This window comes from Melospiza georgiana, chromosome 6 (genome assembly GCF_028018845.1).
Source record: "Melospiza georgiana isolate bMelGeo1 chromosome 6, bMelGeo1.pri, whole genome shotgun sequence".
In the NCBI taxonomy this organism is placed as follows: Eukaryota; Metazoa; Chordata; class Aves; order Passeriformes; family Passerellidae; genus Melospiza; species Melospiza georgiana.
In genome coordinates, this window is record NC_080435.1 from 29,375,268 (window position 1) to 29,394,014 (window position 18,747).

Below are 18,747 nucleotides of genomic sequence, written 5' to 3' on the forward strand. Positions count from 1 at the left end.
GGGAAATGTCTGTAATATTAGAGGAGATTCCACAAGGTCTGGAAGCATCCTAATTCCAGTCCCCTACCCAGGCTTCTTCCCTATTTCTCTGTGCTAGGAGTTCCTTTTGTAGTGCCAGGGGCTCCAGATGTGCAAAGACAGAACAGGAGAAGTCCTGGTGCTGTGAGTGTGGAGAAGGGATGCAGCAGGTTCAGGCTCAAACCTGCTCCCCTCTCCCTTTGTGTTCCTGGGACCAGGGGAGCTCTCCTGTTCTCTTTTTTCCCTCAGCTGCTCATCTCTCTCCCTGGATAGTCCCAGCAGGAGAATTTTTGCAGTGACTGGGTGAGGAGGCTGACCCACAGCAGAGCAGAAGGTTTTTCCTGGGGCTGAGTGGATCAGTTTCCCTGGTGGATGAGGTTCCCTGTTCCCACCAGAGTGCAGGGACACGGGTGGGATGCTGGATTGCTGGTTTCACAGCTGGGTCACAGGAAGCCAGCTAAAAATACTCATGCAGAATCCGTCCCAGGAAAAGTTTCCCTGGAAGTGTTGCTCTGATTTGGTCAGGAGGATGACTCATCTCTGGGCCTTTTTGTCTGAAACAGGAATTTTCCTGTGGTGGTTTGCAAAGCTCACTTCTTTCAAAAGTTATGATGACTGTGAAAAAAAAAATCAGAGTGAAAGGGTAAATTTGGGAAAATGTCTTATGCCATTTAGTCTTTTTCAGATTGATTTTTCTTAGTTTGCAATGTTTCTAAACAGGACATTCCATCCCAGTGGATTTCTGCCTGGCAATACAGGAGACCCTTCTCGTGGCTTTCAGCAACAAAGGAAAACCTGCCTGCTTGCCATGTATATCTGAAGGTTGGCTAGAGTAAAAATTACTTTTTAAAAATATATAGGTCACTTATACTCACTATTAGAGGCCTGCTGTTTATTTTCTGTCTGCCCAACTATTAAAAAATATTTGGGCTTGCTCCTTCTGTCTTTCTTTCCTTCTGTCTTTCTTTCCTTCTGTCTTTTCCCTCATTGTCATACATTTTTGGAAGTCTCCCCTTTCCATTTGCTGTCTTGAAGGTAAAAGAACAAACACGTCAAATTTTTGTTGCTGTTGTGGCAGTTGACACAATTGCTGTGATTTTGGCGGGGATGGGAGGGGGAGGAAAAAAGGGGGAAAAAATAAAAGACACCAGCCACATCCCTGAATTTATATTTCCATAGGAAAGTCCCAGTTACCCTAAGACAATGCCCGGCCTGAAAGGCGAACCCTGGTGTTTCTGGTCGCTGAGGCGAGCTTACCTACAAAGGAGCAGGGCACCGCATCAACTCCCGCTGACGGAAGGTGCGGCGGAAGATGCCAAAACCCGTTCTGATGATTTGGGGGGTTTTAATTGTTATTACTTATTTATTTTGTCATCTCGGTGGGCAGCGGGCGATGCGTGCTGCGGGGCCGGCCGTGTCTCGGCGGGTCGGGGGTCCCGGGGGGCTCGGGCTCAGTGACCCCGGCGGGGAGAGCGCAGCTCGGGGAGCCTTGTGCGGCACTTGGGAAATGCAGCAGCGCTCGCTCGCTCCCTCCCTGCCCGGGGGGGCGAAGTGCGAGGCAGCGGGAGGAGCCGTGCGTGTCTCTGTGTGTGTGTGTGTCTGTGTGTGCGAGCGAGCAGCGCCGTGGCCGCCGTGTTTCCTGGTGCCTGCTCCCTGACCCCAGTGGCAGCCCCGCTCACTGCACCGCGCCCGCCCTCGCCGCCGCCCCGCTGCCGCTCCCGCAGCCGGACCCGGAGCCGAAGCTGAGCCAGGGCCGCCGCTGCCGCCGCCGGGCGCCGCCGCGGGGTCGGGCGCAGGCTCTGCCCCGGCCGCGCCCCCGCAGCCCCATGGAGCGGCCCCGCTGCCCGCGCTGAAGCGTCCCCGAGCCGCCCGCAGCGGCAGCCGGCGGAGGGAGGGAAGGAAGGTGAGCGGCCCCGGGCCGGTGCCGGGAGCAGCGGGGCACGGCGGGGGCAGCGGCGCACAAAGCGGCGGGTTAGAGGTGCCGTGTCATGGGCGGCAGCGCGGGGGGGGGCGGGCGGCAGCTCCGGCGGCGTTGGCGGCGCCGCTCCAGCCTCCCGCGAGCGAACAATGCTGGGGACGAGCGCGGCTGCCCGCGCCCCCGCCGTGACCGCCCGAGCCCGCCGGGTCGGGTCGGGTCGGGTCGGAGCGGCGGCCCCGGCGCTTCCCCACAGCCCGGGCGGCGATGTCGGCGGCGCTGAGCGAGGCTGCCCTGCCCTGCTCGCTGCCCAGGCCGTGCCCCCGCTGCCCTCCGCCGCTGTGGGGCTGGCGGGGCGCCGGCGGCGCGGGGGGGCCCAGGGGCGGGGGCGGCGTGCGGGGCCGGCGTTGCGGGGTCGGGGCGGGGGTTGCGGCGGCGGGGCCGGGAGGGTAGGCCGGGGAGCTTTGTGCTGGCTGGGGCCAGCGGGCGGGCGCGGGGACGGGGCTGCGGGCGCGGAGGGAGCCGGGGATGGGGGCGGCGGAGATGGGGGGGACACGCCGCAAAAGTAAGGAGGGGAAGGCGGGTTGGCTCGGCGTTCCCCGGCGGAGTTGCCCCTCGCCCTTTCGCCGGCAGAGAAGCCGCTCTGAAACCGTGATCCCGGAGGCCTCAGACACTTGGAGCCTTCGGAGGGGTTGGGGCCGCGGTGCGGGGCTCGGCACGGCCGCAATAAAAAGCGGCGGGCATCACCCCCCGCTCGCCCGCGGGTGCTGAGGAGTTCATGGCATCCCTCCTCCGAGCCGAGCCGAGCATCCTCCCCCCGCAGCCCTGTGTGTGGGTGCGTGGCACCGCGGGGCCGGGCGAACTTTGTGCGGCGCGGCACGTAGGGCGCAGACGGGGCAGCGCTGCCCGCGGTGCCGCGGGGCGGGGGCAGGGCAGGGCAGGGGGCGCGGCGCGGGGGCTGCGGCGGCACACGCCGGGACGGGGCCGCGCCGGAGCCATTGGCCGCCCGGAGCCATCAATCACCGGGGGGCGAGCCCGGGGCGGCCCGGCAGCCGGAGGTGGGCAGCGGCCGGGGGCCAGGTACCGGGGGAACGGGGCGGGGAGAGCCGGGCTCCGGCCCCGCCGTGGGCAGCGGGAGCGCGGAGTTGCGCGCAAACTGCGGCGCAGCATCCCGGGGAGCCGGGAGCGCTCCGCGGGCCGAGGCGCGGCCCCGGTGGGTGCAGCGGTGCCGTGTCGGTGGAGCAGCGCCCGGAGAGCGCACCGAGCACCACAAGGTGTTGACACGGGGTTAACGCTTCCCGGCTCCTGCCTTTCAGCCCGAGCTCAGCTAGAGGCGGATTTTTGAAATTCAGATGAGGGAGGCGTAAATATTTTATTTGGGGAAATGGTTTTTTCGCGTGCCTTCGTGTGAGCCGCTCTCTTGTGCGATGCAAGGCTGCATTGAAATTCACCTAGCTGGGCAGATTTCGTGGCAGTTTTTTGACAGGGTTTACAATTAGCTGAGCTCTCGTTTGGGCCAGCCCTGCTCCGAAAAAGCGCCGGTTTGTACCTGTAAGGCTGGGCAGAGTGTACAATGGCACATCTCCTGTCTTGCTGCAAATACACGCTGCGAAAGGAGAACAGGCTGTAGCTGGGAAAAGGCAGCGTGCTGAAAAAGCATCACTTGGGTCTTTAATATAGGCATTCTTACTTAAAACTGCCTCGAAAGGCGCAGAAGATATCACGCGTTGTTTTTTCTTTCATAGATGGGAGGATAATCCAACTTTTATTTTTTCGTACTCATCTCCCATGTGTAACCTTCAAGTAGTGCTCATAGTTGGAGAAAGAAGAATGGTAGCGATTCCAAGAAGTCTCTTTTAATTTCTTTCTTTTTTTTTTTTTTTTTTTTTTTTTTAAATTTTGGGCCTAAGATGCGTTTGTTTTAAAGTTTTGAAGTGTTCAGCTTCTTTCTTCTATTTTCTTCAGAGACGTTCACAGTGAAGAAGGTAATAATTAGATACTTCTGATAGTTGAGCTGTAGTACTCTATGGAGTATTAAATGGAAATTAAGAGAATTGACACAGAAGCCAGCTTCAAATTATGTATTTTTTTTTACTCCCAGTCTGGCATGTTGTTGAATTTCATTTTTAAAGGATGCTTTGTTCAGCTTTGTCTCAATTTAAGTACAGATTTATTTTTAAGATTAAAGATTAGAACAATGGGAAGCAATTGCGGCTTATACACTTATAATCTGACTGAGAGTCAACTTAAAAGTATTTAATGCAGCTTTTTAAGTGCCCTCTTGTCATTTGTTTTATGCCAGTTAGTTGTAATTTCTTTCAGTAACATGGACTGTTACAAACATTGTAAAAAATGCCTATTATCTTTATGTATAATTCATTCTCATGAAGAAATTAGATTTTTCTTCCATGAGTGAACTATAATATGAAATTTAATGTTCCGACCTTTCTTATGTTGGGTTGTTGAAAACAGTGTCATTTAGCTTTTTTGAAAGCTCAAGCATATTTTTGTTGTTGGTTTAATGCATTGTTTTATATTGTTGCTTTTAATTGCAGAAAAAAAAATAACATTATGCATGTAATTTTCTCACTACTTCTTAACATATGAAGGCTCCAAAGTTCTTGCAGCATACAAGAAAAACTCTGTATTTTTTGCTCTGGGAGCTCTGATGGCCTGTCTTGTTAATGACAGTCATTTCTGTGGCAGGAAGATGTTTTCATTTGTATTTACTTCTCAGTGCAGGGCAATTATGCTGCTCTGCTCTGCTGTTGCTCACTCCTCATAGTTTCTATCTCAAAAGAACAGCAGCACAGCAGTGCTTGGAACAGGACTGCAGTTTGAAGCAGGTGTTGTGTTTTACTGTTATGCAAAACAACACTGAAGTATAATTGTAAAGGAAATTCAGGAGACAGCTGCAAACTTGGCGTGGTAACCACTACTTTGTGTGAGCAGTTCTTGCAGCATCTTCTGCCGCATCTAGCACGGCAAAGATGTGTTCCAGCAGAGCTCACCCTTGCTGGTTTTTGCTGCTGAAACCTTGTTCTCATAAGAGAGGTCCACCAGGTCTCAGAGGGGAGGACCATGCTGTGACCATGCTCTACCATCTCTAGTGACAGTTTTGAAATCGCTGCTTTTCCTTTTCATTTCATCTTCATCGTATTTTTTTCCCTTTTAATTTTTTCCTCTTGCTTTCTTTTTTTTTTTTACCTTCCAATGCTAAAGAAGATGAAGGTTAGAATCCAGTTACTAGAATGAAGGTTGCAGAATACCTCAACCCAACCAACATATGGAAGCCTACATAGGCCTGAGGTGGTAAAATAGTAAAATAAATGGCCTATAGCAGGCCATCTGCCATTTGCAGAGCATTTTCATCGTGCTTCTTGCCAAACTGGAAATTAGTCTTTGTATTAAAAATATATTTTGAATACAAATCAAAGATTTCAAATGCTTAGTGTTACACATGGCAAGCACATTTCTATCTGGGAGCTAGAGAAGCCCAGGGAAGTTGCACTGGAAGAATATTGCTTGGCTGGATGCTCAAGGCTCTTCTCTTTCCCATCTCTTTGTCTTCCCAGTAAGCAAGGATTTACTTTTGTGAAATGCTCTCCAGACAGGGGAAGCCCACTCTTGCAGGTGGCAGCTGAAGGGAGGAATTTCAGAGAGTGGCGATTTCACCCAAGTCCTTGCAGCTGTCCCCCAGCTGAGGACCTGCCTCTAAACGGGGCTTCTACAGAGCTGCTCATCTTGGAATCCTTCGACCACGGGCTGATCCATTTCCACAGATGCCCTCTGAAAGGAAGGCAGCTTTTCTATATCATAACCTGAGGTGTCCTCAGTTATGGACCGCAGAAATCCAAGCTCGGGTTTTGCGCATGCAGCGGGGCGTGTTTGGGAGGTTCTGACTGATACCACAGCACACATCCAGGCCTAGCTCAAGGTGTGTTTAAGAGCACTCTGAAGAAGCCAAAGACAGGGATGCAGAGAGAGGGAAGAGCCTGTTTCTTTCATTTTACGCAGAAATGTTTATGTGTAAAATCTCGCTAAAGTCAGATAAATCGTTGCTGTCTGCTAACAGTGAGCCCAAACCAGTTTCAATGCTATAATAGGGATATTTTGTTAACATTGCCTTCATACTCGCCTTTCTCTGGGCGCTCAAACACCTCGATTTGAGGGTATTGGGTGTGCCTTTTGCTGTGCAATTGTAACTGGTGTTCTTTACATGAGTTTCTTGTAAGTTTCTCAGCTGTTCGTGTTCCACAGCCACAGCAGCTTGAAGTGTGCATGTTTGTGGAAAGCCTTTTGTCCTTCAGGAAGCTGGGTCCACTTGCGAGTTTTTCGTGGTTGCAATTAACAGGAGATGTTATTTAAAATCAAGGATACGAAATGGGGAGTATTTAACCGGAGCTTTCAACACAGATATTTTATTCCCCCTTCCCCCACCCCCTGAAGACAAACCCTTACTTTCTTTAAGCATTCATCCTTTGGATGTGTCTAATGATGATGGAGTTGGATGATGAGGTAATTAAAAAAAAAAACAAACCAACAAAATGAATAGTAATTCGTGGAGAGGGGTGATGGGTACATCGGGAATATAGAAAAAGATCTGAAATCTGCATGGAAGTCGGGAGAGCTTGGGAGCAGTGGGTCAGTGTGTGTTTACATCTCGTGGCTCACAGCAGCGTGCGCTGTCTGTCTCTCCCGGCAGAGGTCACGGAGTTGATGCGGAGCTGCTGGGAGCCGGGATCTGCCCGGAGCACGATGCCCTGCCCTGCCCCTGGCCTTGGCAAGCTGTGAGCTGCTCATGTCCATAAGGAGGAAGGATGGCTCATGGAATTCCTTCACAAGGCAAAGTTACCATAACGGTGGATGAGTACAGCTCCAACCCAACACAGGCGTTCACGCACTACAACATCAACCAGAGCCGCTTCCAGCCTCCCCACGTGCACATGTGAGTATCCACTGCTGCTCCACGAGGGACTGGAAAACTGGGAAATTGCCTTGGCAGCCGAGAGGCAGAATAGTTAGCGGGTTTTGGCCTTGCTGTGTGCGAGCTGCGCTCCGTCCTCTCCTGGATGGAGGTGCCACCACCTCGGTGGGACTCAAGCTTGTCACTTCACTGATGTGGCTTCCACTTGCCTGAGGGACCCGTTGCTGTAAGATTTCAGCTCCCTTCCCCCAGCGCTTACACTCAGCTGCGAAATAGGCCTAATTGGGACTAATTGTCCCCCCCCGATCAGTGAATCCTTTGTCCTGGCGGTGGCGAGCGGAACGTGTGCCGCATTCCACATTCCACCCGCAACCTGCCGCACAAAGGAGCCGGGGCTGCCCCGCGGCTCCTCCGGGGAGCTGCGAACCCTTCCAGCACCTCCCTGCGAGCTCCAGCCCGGGGAACACCGTGGGGAGAGGGGAGATGGAGGTTCCTCCTTCCCTCACCTCCTCCTTGCCGGCTGCCGTGGCACCCAGGGTCGGCACCTAGGCACAAAGGGCTGCTCGCTCAGCAAAGCACCGGTTCCAACTCTGAATTTCCTTCCCATTGTTCAGTGGGGTTTTTGATCTTTATCGGTTATTTGTGCCAAGGTTCTTTTTTTTTTTTTTCCTTAGCATTAATAGACTGAAAAGCACGTGAAACTAAAACAAAGCCGACATCCCTGGATATCCTGCGAGCCATTGTTAGGCAGGATTTTGAACCATGTCACACTATTGAATTTGATAAGGATTTTGCATAATAAGGGGGGAAAGTTGTATGGTACTTCATTGCATTTTTGTTATGTAGAAGCCTGCCGGAAGAGTCACAATGTAGGAGTTCAGCACCTTCTAATAGGATTTCGTGTGGTTACAATGTTCCTAAAGGCAACTTTAGGAAGGATGCTGACGAGTGTCTGTCTGTCGTGCATTCGCTTTTCAAGATGGAAAACTTCCCATTAATTACGTTTGATTTGTTGCTACCACGATGATGATGTAACTTTGATTTTTAGAAACTTTTCCGCGTCTCGATTCACTTTTCAGACCTTTTGCCAGCAAATTTCTGTTGCGTGTTTTGCACTCCAGGCTGGGCTTCTGACTGACGTTAAGTACAAATCTTATTTAGAGAAGGAATTCAAAGCAAACAAAAGAAAATCAGAAAGCAGTTTTAAAGTACCCCTTCCTATGGCTATTGACTTCAGCGGGAGCTGAATTTAGGACTAAGTGTGGTGTTTAACACTGTAAAAATTGCTCCTGCTTTGTTTAAAAACCTCAAACATCCCGGCACTCCTCTAAGGGATAGTGTAAAATGATACTGACTTGATGGATGTCGTGAAAGATACTTGTTTGGAAAAACCCCGTAGCTGAAATAAACACTGAAACTTCAAAGTACCGACAGAATTTTAAATAATTTTAAACTTAAATATTACAGCTTTCTTAAAATCAGAAATTCTGGTTCAGCAGAGGGTGTGGCACATGAAAGGGAGATCAAAATTTTGAAAAACTGGCATTGAATTAGTCTCAGATTGCCAATGGGAGCAGAGATAGAAATGTTCCAGTGCAGGAGCTGAGTCCAGGTGCAGGTCTGGAGAGCAAATACAGATTTTAGAAAACTTGTTGAGAAAGGAGAGAGGGGGGATCCTCCACCAGGTGGACAGCAAGGAAGGGAAGATCTGGGTGTGCTGAGGGTTTGTGTGATGTGAGAAACAGAATTATTGCTGGGGGGGGGAGACTGGATTATGTGGTAGCCTCAGATGGAGCCTTTATTTGGCTTCTTAATATATTGTAATGGAAGTTTTGTGTGTTCATCTGAAAGAGGCTGTCATCAAGTGAGAAATCTTAACAGAAAATTGGTAAAAGCAGTATTAACAAAGAAACCATGATCTTTTTACCGTGTTCTGGTTCTGTTAGTGCTACATTGCTGCAGCTGCCAGGATTGATTTGATTTGGTTTTACAGTCTGCTTTTCTTTGTCGCTGTCTTTTAAAGTAATGCATCTGTGTGGTTTGCTGGTTTCTTTTTCTTGTGTTTTTCCTAAGAGGGAGTTTGAAGAGGCTTTGTTCTCTAGTGAAAAATTTATTTTAAATATCATGGGATGAAGAGAAATGAGTGGAACAATGTGGGGGCTGAGTTTTGTGCCCTGTATGTGAACAGCAGGGCAATCTGTTGCTGCAGGACATCAATCAGGAGCTGGGGGCAGCTTAAGGACAGCGTTCTTTGCCGAAGGAAATGTTGGTTTTAGAAGTAATTTCTTTATGCATGTGCACTGCAAAGGTGAGAACTGGTTTCTTGGCCTACACTGAGCCATTTGCAAGGTCCTGTATCCTCCAGGCCTGACTTTGATTTTACAGAGAGTAGAGGAGAACCCATGGAATACCACCAGCATAAATCTGGTGAGTAAGGCGCTACTTTGCCACTTCACATGTCCTGGGCTCCTTCTCCCACTTTTATTTTGTGCCTTTCATGTAGTTCAGTTAGCTGGGATAGAGTTCTCTTATCTTTATATGTATTTTTTATACTCCTTAGTCAATTTATTTAAGCATAGTCACAGTTAAAAACAGAATATTTATTACAGCTCCCTTTGCTTGTGCTGGCAGTGACAGCAGTTTTGTCTGTGCAACTTTTGAATCAGTTTGTCCAACCATTTAATTTCATTTAAGTTCATTAAGTTTCATTTCATTTTGTTTCTCTACTAATTAATGTTTGAACAGGTATTCTAAAGGCAATTTTGCTGCACAATTGTTTTGCATAAAGAGACATAATCTTAAATATTATCTTGAAGCGATGCCCCCACCCTCAGGTTTCAGTTACTTAGATACAGTTAGACTGTAACTTATATTTTAGACTGTAACTTTTAGTTACTTAGACTGTTACAAAGTGCTTGTATTTGATTACTTTGTCCAGTTAATGTTTACTTTCTGTTAGGTTTAATTTACAGCATCACTTCAGTTCCCTGCTTTTAAGGGCAGCTGCAAAATAATAAAAAATAGCTAAAAATATAGCTATAAATAGCTATAATATAGTGATTAATATTATAGCACCTATAATATGCTTCTCTGTGCTTCATGTTGATGATTATTCTTTTGAAAGTTTTCATACTTTCAAATTTTTTGGCAAGCATTGTGATTTAAAGAGGGAAGTGCTTCTTGCTCCTTAGGTGTATAAGAATACGTTTGAGGGTTTTTTTGGGTGTTTGTTTGTTTATTTTTAAACTTAACCAGCTTTTTAAGCCCATTTAGACTTTTAAAATATTCTGTATGAGGCTGCTAGCAGTGGTACCCACAATACCAGGATGCAGCCTGGGGACAAATCCAAGTGAAAAACTCTTTCCTTAATTTTTAAAGAGAAAAAATCTTCCTGTTGAGGTGCAACAGCCCATTTACTTGCAGGAAAAAAAAAAAAAAAACCCAGAGAAGAGTGAAATAAACCTGGTGTTTCTATTATGGAAAATACACCTTTGGACAGGCCTGTCTGCTGAGGATGAGGGAGTTTTGTGAAGGTAAAATTATAAAATAGCTGTAGGCTGAGCCTTTTGGAGTAGTGGTGGCTTCTTTTTTTAGGGTAGTTTCACTGCATATTCACACTTTGTTATGGTTTAAAGTCAATAATAGGGGAGTGAGGAAAAACAGGGGTTTCTGTGCCAGAGCAAAAGTCCTCTAAATAAGTTTATTCATAGCTGGAGATAGATTTTTCAAGCTGTAACTATAAAATTTTACTGCCTTTTCTGCACTAGAGCAATCCCTCATGTGAATATTCTTATTGTAAAGAGTATAAGCATAGTTTTATATTGGTAGAAATATATGTCTGGTTGAATAAAGTATGTAAATGTCTGTGTGTAAATATATATAAAAATATGTATATAAATATCTATATATCTATATATAAATAGAGAAAAATATGTATATATAGATATATATATATATCTATATATACATATATACGTATATATATTTATACTTATATATTTATAAATATAAAAAGCTGAAACTTCAAAGTAGGGCACAGTGACAGAATTTTAAATCATTTTAAACTTTAATACTGCAACTTCATTAAAATCAGAAATCTAGTTAAAATTTTTGCTTTAAAATCAGAATAAAATAATAAAAAAATAAAACCACAGCTTTTTGATCATAGAAGGAAAGACTTTCAGCTGTGATGAAACTTTACATTGTTAGAATCTTTTTAGACTACTCACCTTGACAAGACAGTATCTTGGTTTATTGTTTTTTTATTTTCCTTTTCTTTTCTTGGGGAAACCATCCTGCATTTAATGAGCTTTATAACCTCCCCCTGAGATTAGTGGGAAATCATGGACTTGATTTGCAGCAGCCTGGATTTTTGTTTCATGTGCGGTGTGTGATATTTGGCATTAGCAAAATATGAACTCATTTGACATTTACCGAAAAGTGGAGCTGGTACATGCAATGTTATTGGTTATATATATATATTTTAATATATAAAATGTATATGATATATATTTTATATAAAATATATGTATTATTATATTTATGATCTATATTTTGTATATATTTTTATATATAATATATTTAATTTTTTTTTACAAAAACATACACAGCTTATAACCATTCAGGTTTCTTTTCACTACTGATTTTGCCAAATAAATAAATATTTATTTGTTATTAAGTAAATAAATATAGAATTACATATTTATAATAAATATATCTAGTATAAAAATTATATATTATAAATTTTAATATTTCGTATTATTTATTACAAATATTTATTTCTAGCTTTATATATATATATATGTATATATATGTATATAATATGTATATAATATACATTATAATAAATATATATTTATTCTAAATAGATAAAAAATAGTCTCTGAAACAATCAAGTGACATTTAAGTTGTGGAAACAGGAATGCTTTGAATGAGTGCACTTAAACCTGGGATTTTTTCCTGGGCTCCTGGCTCATGCTCAGCTCACCTTGGTGCAGGTTTAGTCATTAAGAAAACTCTCCCTGATGCCTGTCCACATTTGTGTGGGTGAAGATCTCTGCCATCTCCCTGATTTTTACACTGTTCAGAGTTACTTGTGCAAAAATCTAAGCAGCACCTAAGTTCTAAACTTAAATTTTAGGTGTAAAATGAAAATAATTTTTTAAAAAGGAGCTGAACTTATTTGGGATGCTGGGGTGTGGAGCATACTGCAAGTGTTCATACAGTGGTGGTGTAAGGCTCAGTTTTGTAATTAAAATTCAAATTTAGGCCCCTTGTATTGAGTTTATACAGTGCAGTCATCATATGCTAAGCACTCTTGAAAAATTGATTAAATTCCTGACCTTTCTTTTTGTCATTGTAAAAAAGAGTAATACCAACTCTACCTTTAAAAAAATGGCCTGACATCCCTGGAAGGCTAATGCTGTAAAAGTGCCAATATTATTATTATTATTATTACAATAAATGTAGGACAGGTTTAAAATAATTTATTTTTGTCACCACTGCCCTGTTATTACTGTCTTGGCACATCACCCTGCCCTAAGCCAGAAGCCAGGTGTGCTTTTAGGTGGGGATTAACCCCTTTTGTGCTGGGGGACCAGGCTGCCAGAGCAGTTTGTGCCTGTCAAAACCAATCCATCAGTATTTAGGGGGAGATCCTTGATACAAGGAGAGGCTTCAGGGCTGGATCTGCTGCTCCTGCCTGCCCTTGGAGAGGTGGCAGAGCCTTTGGGGGCTGCAGGATGGACACTGAGTCTGCCAAACCCAGAAAATCCCTCTGGCTGCCCTGGATGGCTCCAGCCCCTGCCAGGGGGCTCAGAGACTTTGGCAGAGCACCCAATACCACTGTGTCTCTGATTTTGACCCATAGAAACAATTACCAACCTTATATGAGGATTTACTAGCCATGAAAGTTTAAGCAGAATGACAGTTAGTTTGTCACAGAGTGAAAAGTAGAATTTTGGGGTTTTTAGAATGGGGGCTCAAAGTGCCAAGATGGAAGAATTTGGGTGTGCCTTGTCCTTCTTTCTCCTTCCTAACCTCCATCTTCTGAGCGATGGTGGCACTTTTAGATTAAAGTAGAGACAGACTGGCTAACACAGGTGATAGGTATTAGAAAATTATTGTAAATAAAGTATACGTAGTTTTTAGTATAAAAAGACAACTCTGCCCTGAAGGCAGTCAGTGTGCCACTGACTGACCTGCTGGACAGACCTCAGCAGGTGAGAGAAAGAGTGTTATAGATAACAGAAAATAAACAACCTTGAGAACCAGAACAGGAGAATCCTGACTCCTTCTTCAGTTGCAGAGCTGAGAAAAGAGGCTCTGACACATCTCGGGGCCATCCTCACCACAGGGACCCCTGGGAACAGTCCAGGGTACAAATGTCCTTCTAGTATGGTGGGGATTTTGGTTTAGTTGGATTTTTGGTTTGGTTTGGTTTTGTTTTGTTTGTGGTTTTTTTTGGTTTTTTTTTGTTTTTTTTTTTTTTTTTTCCAATGAGCTTCTTCCAGTGATCCCTCTCCTGGTGTAGCCAAACCAGTGGAGAGTCACAGGGGCAGCCAGCACAGGGAGCTGGCTTAGTGTCATCTTAACTTGCTGGATTTTTTTTTTTTTTTGTTTTTTAAATATCTTCAGCATTTAACATATTGGTTTATATTGTGGTGGGTCTGGCAGTGCTAGATGAATGGCTGGAGTTGATAATCCAGCCTCAACAAATCCATAATGCAGTCATAATTAGCTTCTTCCTAATTAAGAACAACCACACAAAAGTTAAGCTACAGCACAGCGCCTAAAAACTGCAGCCTTCATGGCCCACATCAAAACTGGAAATAAATGGGTAAGGCTTGAATTTCCAAACCCCAGCAAGCAAGCTGTTTGCATCTTCTGAAATAGCTGCCATGAGTTATGTGCTTCTGGATCCACCAGCGGGCAGGGAGAGGAGGAAGGGGTTCACCTTTGGTGCAGAAATAAGACTGAGGAAGATTTTTCTTGATGAAAATGTGCTGTTAAAACACCTTGTGGAGTCAGCCTGGCTGCTGTTGCTAAACCCTGAGAGGGAGGGAAGAGAAGTTTTTTTGTGTTCATGTGTGTTGGTGCTGCAGAGAAGCCTTCAGGTCACAAACACTTTATCTGCAGGGCCCCACTCAGTAGCTGAGCACTAGAAAAGGAAATTTTCATTGCATGATCTGACTCCATGGTGTTGACTATAGGGTTCATTTCGTGGTCAGTCACACTGAGACACAACTGAGCTGCACTTCCAAGTTTATGCACAGCACACAAATGTGTGTGTGTCTCCCAAAAACCTTTTGGGGGAAGGTGTGATGGGATGTGGCCAGGAATGCTGTGTGCAGCAGGGGCTCCTGCCACAGCACCTTGTGCTCACCCAGGGAACTTTTCTGTGAAGCAGTTTCACAAAAAAGATGGAAATATGTTGCAATCAGGATGTCGTGCTGTCACTGGAAACTTGTGAATTTCTTTTTTTTTTTTTTTTAAATACCAGGACAGTAGGGATGTGGAATTCTTGTGGAATTGTTGTGGAATTATTCTTGCAGAATTGGAGCAGATTCTTGCTTTTATTTAGTGCTTGAAGGGTGAGGCACAATCTGTCCTGTGAAACAACTCCTAGAGAGTGGATTTCCAAACAGAGAGTTAACAGCTGAACCTGCAGGCCCCACACTGCAAATCCCACTGCAGAAATTTTGGCTCCTGGTTCTCTCCCAGTGGCAGGATGAGGCTGCTCTTCCCTGGCAGCAGTGGTGAGGGAGCTGCTCCCCTTGCTGTGATACAAAGTGCTGTGGCTGCCTACCTGTCACACATCTGACTCTTTTCTTCTGCAAACCCTTGCTGGATTTTTTTTGGTTTTGGGCAAATAAGCAGAAGGAAAGCCCTGTAAATAATGTGAGTTTATTTGTCTGTGTTGTTGTGATGCTGTTCACAGGGGTCTCAGGTTGAGGGAAGAGATGAGGATCTGACTCCATGTTGCAGAAGGCTTGATTTGTTATTTTATGATATATATTACATTAAAACTGTACTAAAAGAACAGAAGAAAAGGTTTCATCAGGGGGCTGGCTAAGAATAGAATCAGCAAGAATGATAACAAAGGTTTGTGGCTCGGCTCTCTGTCTGAGCTAGCTGGGCTGTGATTGGCCATTAATTAAAAACAACCACATGAGACCAATCTCAGATGCACCTGTTGCATTCCACAGCAGCAGATAATAATTGTTTACATTTTGTTCCTGAGGCCTCTCAGCTTCTCAGGAGGAAAAATCCTAAGGAAAGGATTTTTCAGAAAAGATGTCTGCGACATGTTATATGTTAAATTTTTATATGGAGCTCGCTTATGTTTGATGCAAGTTTAGTGCTGCAATAAGTTTATTTCAGAAGTGATCAAGTGTTGGTTGTGGATGTTGATTTTTTTTGGTACTCAGTGTCGGCATGGTAATTTTTTGAGTTAACATTTCTGATCTTGAGCTCCCAGAGGTGGCTTAATTTTGGAGTCAGTGGCCTAACATCATGGAAAAAATTCAGAAATGGAGGGCTAGCCTGTCTCCCTGTCAAAGGAACACTTGAACAGCTTGCCTTTTGGATTCTGTGACATGCTACAGTGTAACTTGAGAAAATGAATGCTTTTAGGCCCAGCAGAAGTACAGTGAGACAGGGACATGCCTTTAAAACATCTCAGAATGTCTTCAGAGCATCTCTGGGCAGTGAGCTTGTGAAGCTGCTGCTGGCAAGGCAGAGCCCAGCCTGGTGCTGCGTGGGCAGTCCCCCCTGTCCTGCATGGGGAAATCATTCCCTGCGTAATTCACCATTTCCTGAGTCCCTAGGAGTGGATTTTCCAGCGAGCTGTGAGGTTTGCTCCTTGGAGCAATGACTTCTTGTTTCCAGTGGTTTGACTCATACTTGGCACGTGCAGCTGCAGTTTTATGGCCTCAAGGAGGTTGTTGCTGCTTGCAGAGGGCCTGAGAGTGGCTCTGAGCTCTTCCCTGTGGTGTGAGTGAGCACCAGAGCAGTGCAGAAGAGGCTGCATGCATGCACATCCTTCCTGGCACCTGCTTCACAAGGTACAGCTTGTTTGCTGGGGTTTGGAAATTCAAGTCTCACCCCTTTCCTTTCAGTTGTGCTGTGGGCCATGGAGGTTGCAGTTTTTAGGTGGTGTGCTGCAGCTGAAGTTTTGGTTTTGTTCTGGTTTCTTTTTTTTCCAATGAGCTGCTTCCAGTGATCTCTATCCTGGTGTAGCCTCACCAGTGGTGGGTCTGTATATCTGAATATCTGTGTGGTTGTTTTTAATTAGGAGGAAGCTGTGACTGAATTATCAATTTGTTTAGGCTGGATTATCAACTCCAGCCATAAATCTAGCACTGCCAGAGCCACCACAATATAAACCAATATGTTAACTAAAAAAAAAAAAAAAGTTAAAAAAGCTAAATTTAAATGTTAAAAAATTTTTAACCAATATGTTAAAAAAATCCAGCAAGTTAAGATGACATGAAATAAAACAGGGAAAATGTGTGCATTTAAAATACTGAAGTCAAACCAATTCTGTCCCATGGTAAATGAGACTAGACCACATTTAATGGTTTTTATTTTGCTGCCTTTTTCAGACAAAAAGCTAGGGTAGGATAATCTTGCACCCAGGAACATTCCTGGAGCAGTACCAAGTGGTTGGAGGAGCAGAAAACAGCAAGTTTGGGTTCCAAACAATAAAGTTTAGGTACCTGGCATTGCAGTCATTTTATTTATCTCCTAAAGAGTTGGCCGTAAAGCCTGGTCATGACTTCAATAAAGCTGGAGGTTCCCCCAGCCCTGGGAGCTTGTGTTGATCTATTGGAAGGAAGGATAGCTCTACAGAGAGACTTAAGAGTCCAACAGGATGAAGTTTAATCAGTCCAAGTGCCCAGTTCTACATTTTGGCCACAACAATCCCCTACAACGTCCCAAGCTGGGGACAGAGTGGCTGGACAGGCACAGGCACAAAGGGACCTGGGGGTGCTGCTCCACAGCCAGCTGGACATGAGCCAGCAGAGTGCCAGGTGGGCAAGAGGGCCAATGGCTCCTGGCCTGGATCAGGAATGGTGTGGCCAGCAGGAGCAGGGAGGCCATTCTGCCCCTGTGCCTGGCACTGTGAGGGCACACCTGGAGTGCTGTGCCCAGCTCTGGCCCCTCAGGCTGGGAAGGACTTTGAGACACTCGAGCACATCCAGAGGAGGCAACGAGGCTGGGGAGGGGCTGGGAGCACAAACCCTGTGAGGAACCGCTGAGGGTGTTTAGCCTGGAGAAGAGGAGGCTTAGAGGTGACCTTATTGCTCTCTGCACCTTCCTGAAGGGAGGCTGCAGACAGGTGGGGTTGGTCACTGACAGAACCAGAGGACACAGGCTCAAGCTATGTCAGGGAAGGTACAGGTTGGATATTAGGAAAAAATTTTTCACTGGAAGAGTAATACAGTACAGGAATGCTCATGCCAGGGAGGTGGTAGAATCACCATCTCTGGATGTGTTTAAAAAAAGACTGGCCATGGCACTTGGTGCTATAGTCTGGTTGAGGTGCTAGGGCAGGGGTTGGACTCAATGATCTTAGAGGTCTCCTCCAACCTCATTATTCTGTGATTCTGTGTGTGCTGCAGGATCTGCTGCTACTGGCACTCGGGGCTGGGCCATGAGCTCTGCTGCAGCTTTCAGAGTGGAGCAGAGGATGGCTGCAGAGCAGCTGATCATCCAGAATTCATCATCCCCAAATACAGTTGTCCTCTTCATAAGTGATAGATCAGGCCCTTTTTATTTCTGCTGCAAGTTCACCTGTGTTCTCCACTGACAGAGAGATGCTTGCCCTTATTTTTATGTGCCCTATTTTATAGTGGGCTTATTTTCTAAATTTAAATCATTATGTGGAGGGGAGTGACGAATAAAATCCCAACTGTCTCCTGTTTTTCCTAAAAGATTATTTAAATTACTGTGCAGTGTAGTGTCTTTCAAGGTTTGCTTTTGTCACTGGCTGTGAATTTCATGTTCCCAGACCCTCTCTTCCTTTCACCCTAGCTGGCATTAGAGCTACAGAGGATTCTGCTGGATGTTGACATGGGAAAAACCAGCATCAGAGAGGCTTCCTTGCAGCAGAGTCTCCACTTACAGCAGTGGGCATTAACTTATATCCAGCACATCAGACTTAAAAGCACAGGGCCATTAAGGGGAGCTCTCCCTTCCCAGGGGGGCAGCAGATGGAGAGAGGCTGGGGGAGGGCAGGGGAAAGGAAGGAGGGTGTGAGATGGAGGGGCTGGCTCTGATGGAGCTGTAAGCCAGCAAACTTGCTGTTTGCCACGTTGACAATTTCCCTGGGATAAGGGATGGAGTGTAGTGGCTGTGAGAAGCAAGGTCAGCACATCACTCCTCAGTGTTTGGCTATTCCATCATTTGGTAGGAAGGAAAAGGTGCCACACCAGTCCATCTTCCCTCCTGCTCCTCTCATACAGGCAGCACAAAGAGAAGAAAAACATAATTACTTTTTAATTACTCCAGGCTTCCTCCTTTCTTAAAGCCACTTTGGACCAGTGGGTTATTTGCTTTCCTGTGAATGGTGAAGGAATAGTTTTGGGGAAAATAATGTTCAGAATTAAAATTTGATGTCAGCCAGCATATTTAATAAATAGGAAATTTGTCCTATACTTGTCCTCTGATCTCCTCAGTGTTTGGCTATTCCATCAGTTGATGGGAAGGAGAAGGTGCCAGTCCATCTTCCCTCCTGCTCCTCTCATACAGGGAGCACAAAGAGAAAAAAAAAAATCATTACTTTCTAATTACTCTTGGCTTCCTCCTTTCTTACAGCCATTTTTGGCCAGCAGTGAGCATTAGCAGTGGGTTATTTGCTTTCCTGTGAATGGTGAAGGAATAG

The 18,747-nt window shown here is 45.7% G+C and overlaps 1 protein-coding gene across 5 annotated transcripts in view; it reads left to right on the forward strand.

Moving 5' to 3' along the window:
* Positions 1 to 1,829: 1,829 nt before the first annotated feature.
* Positions 1,830 to 18,747, forward strand: part of MPPED2 (metallophosphoesterase domain containing 2) — a 121,223-nt gene continuing 104,305 nt past the window's right edge. The window contains exons 1-2 of one of the 5 annotated variants that reach the window (XM_058027088.1): positions 1,830 to 1,921; positions 6,639 to 6,881. In XM_058027088.1, coding sequence (XP_057883071.1) covers positions 6,754 to 6,881 — 128 coding nt within the window. In that variant the 5' untranslated portion in view covers positions 1,830 to 1,921; positions 6,639 to 6,753. The other 4 variants (XM_058027092.1, XM_058027091.1, XM_058027090.1 and 1 more) reach the window with 4 other exon arrangements.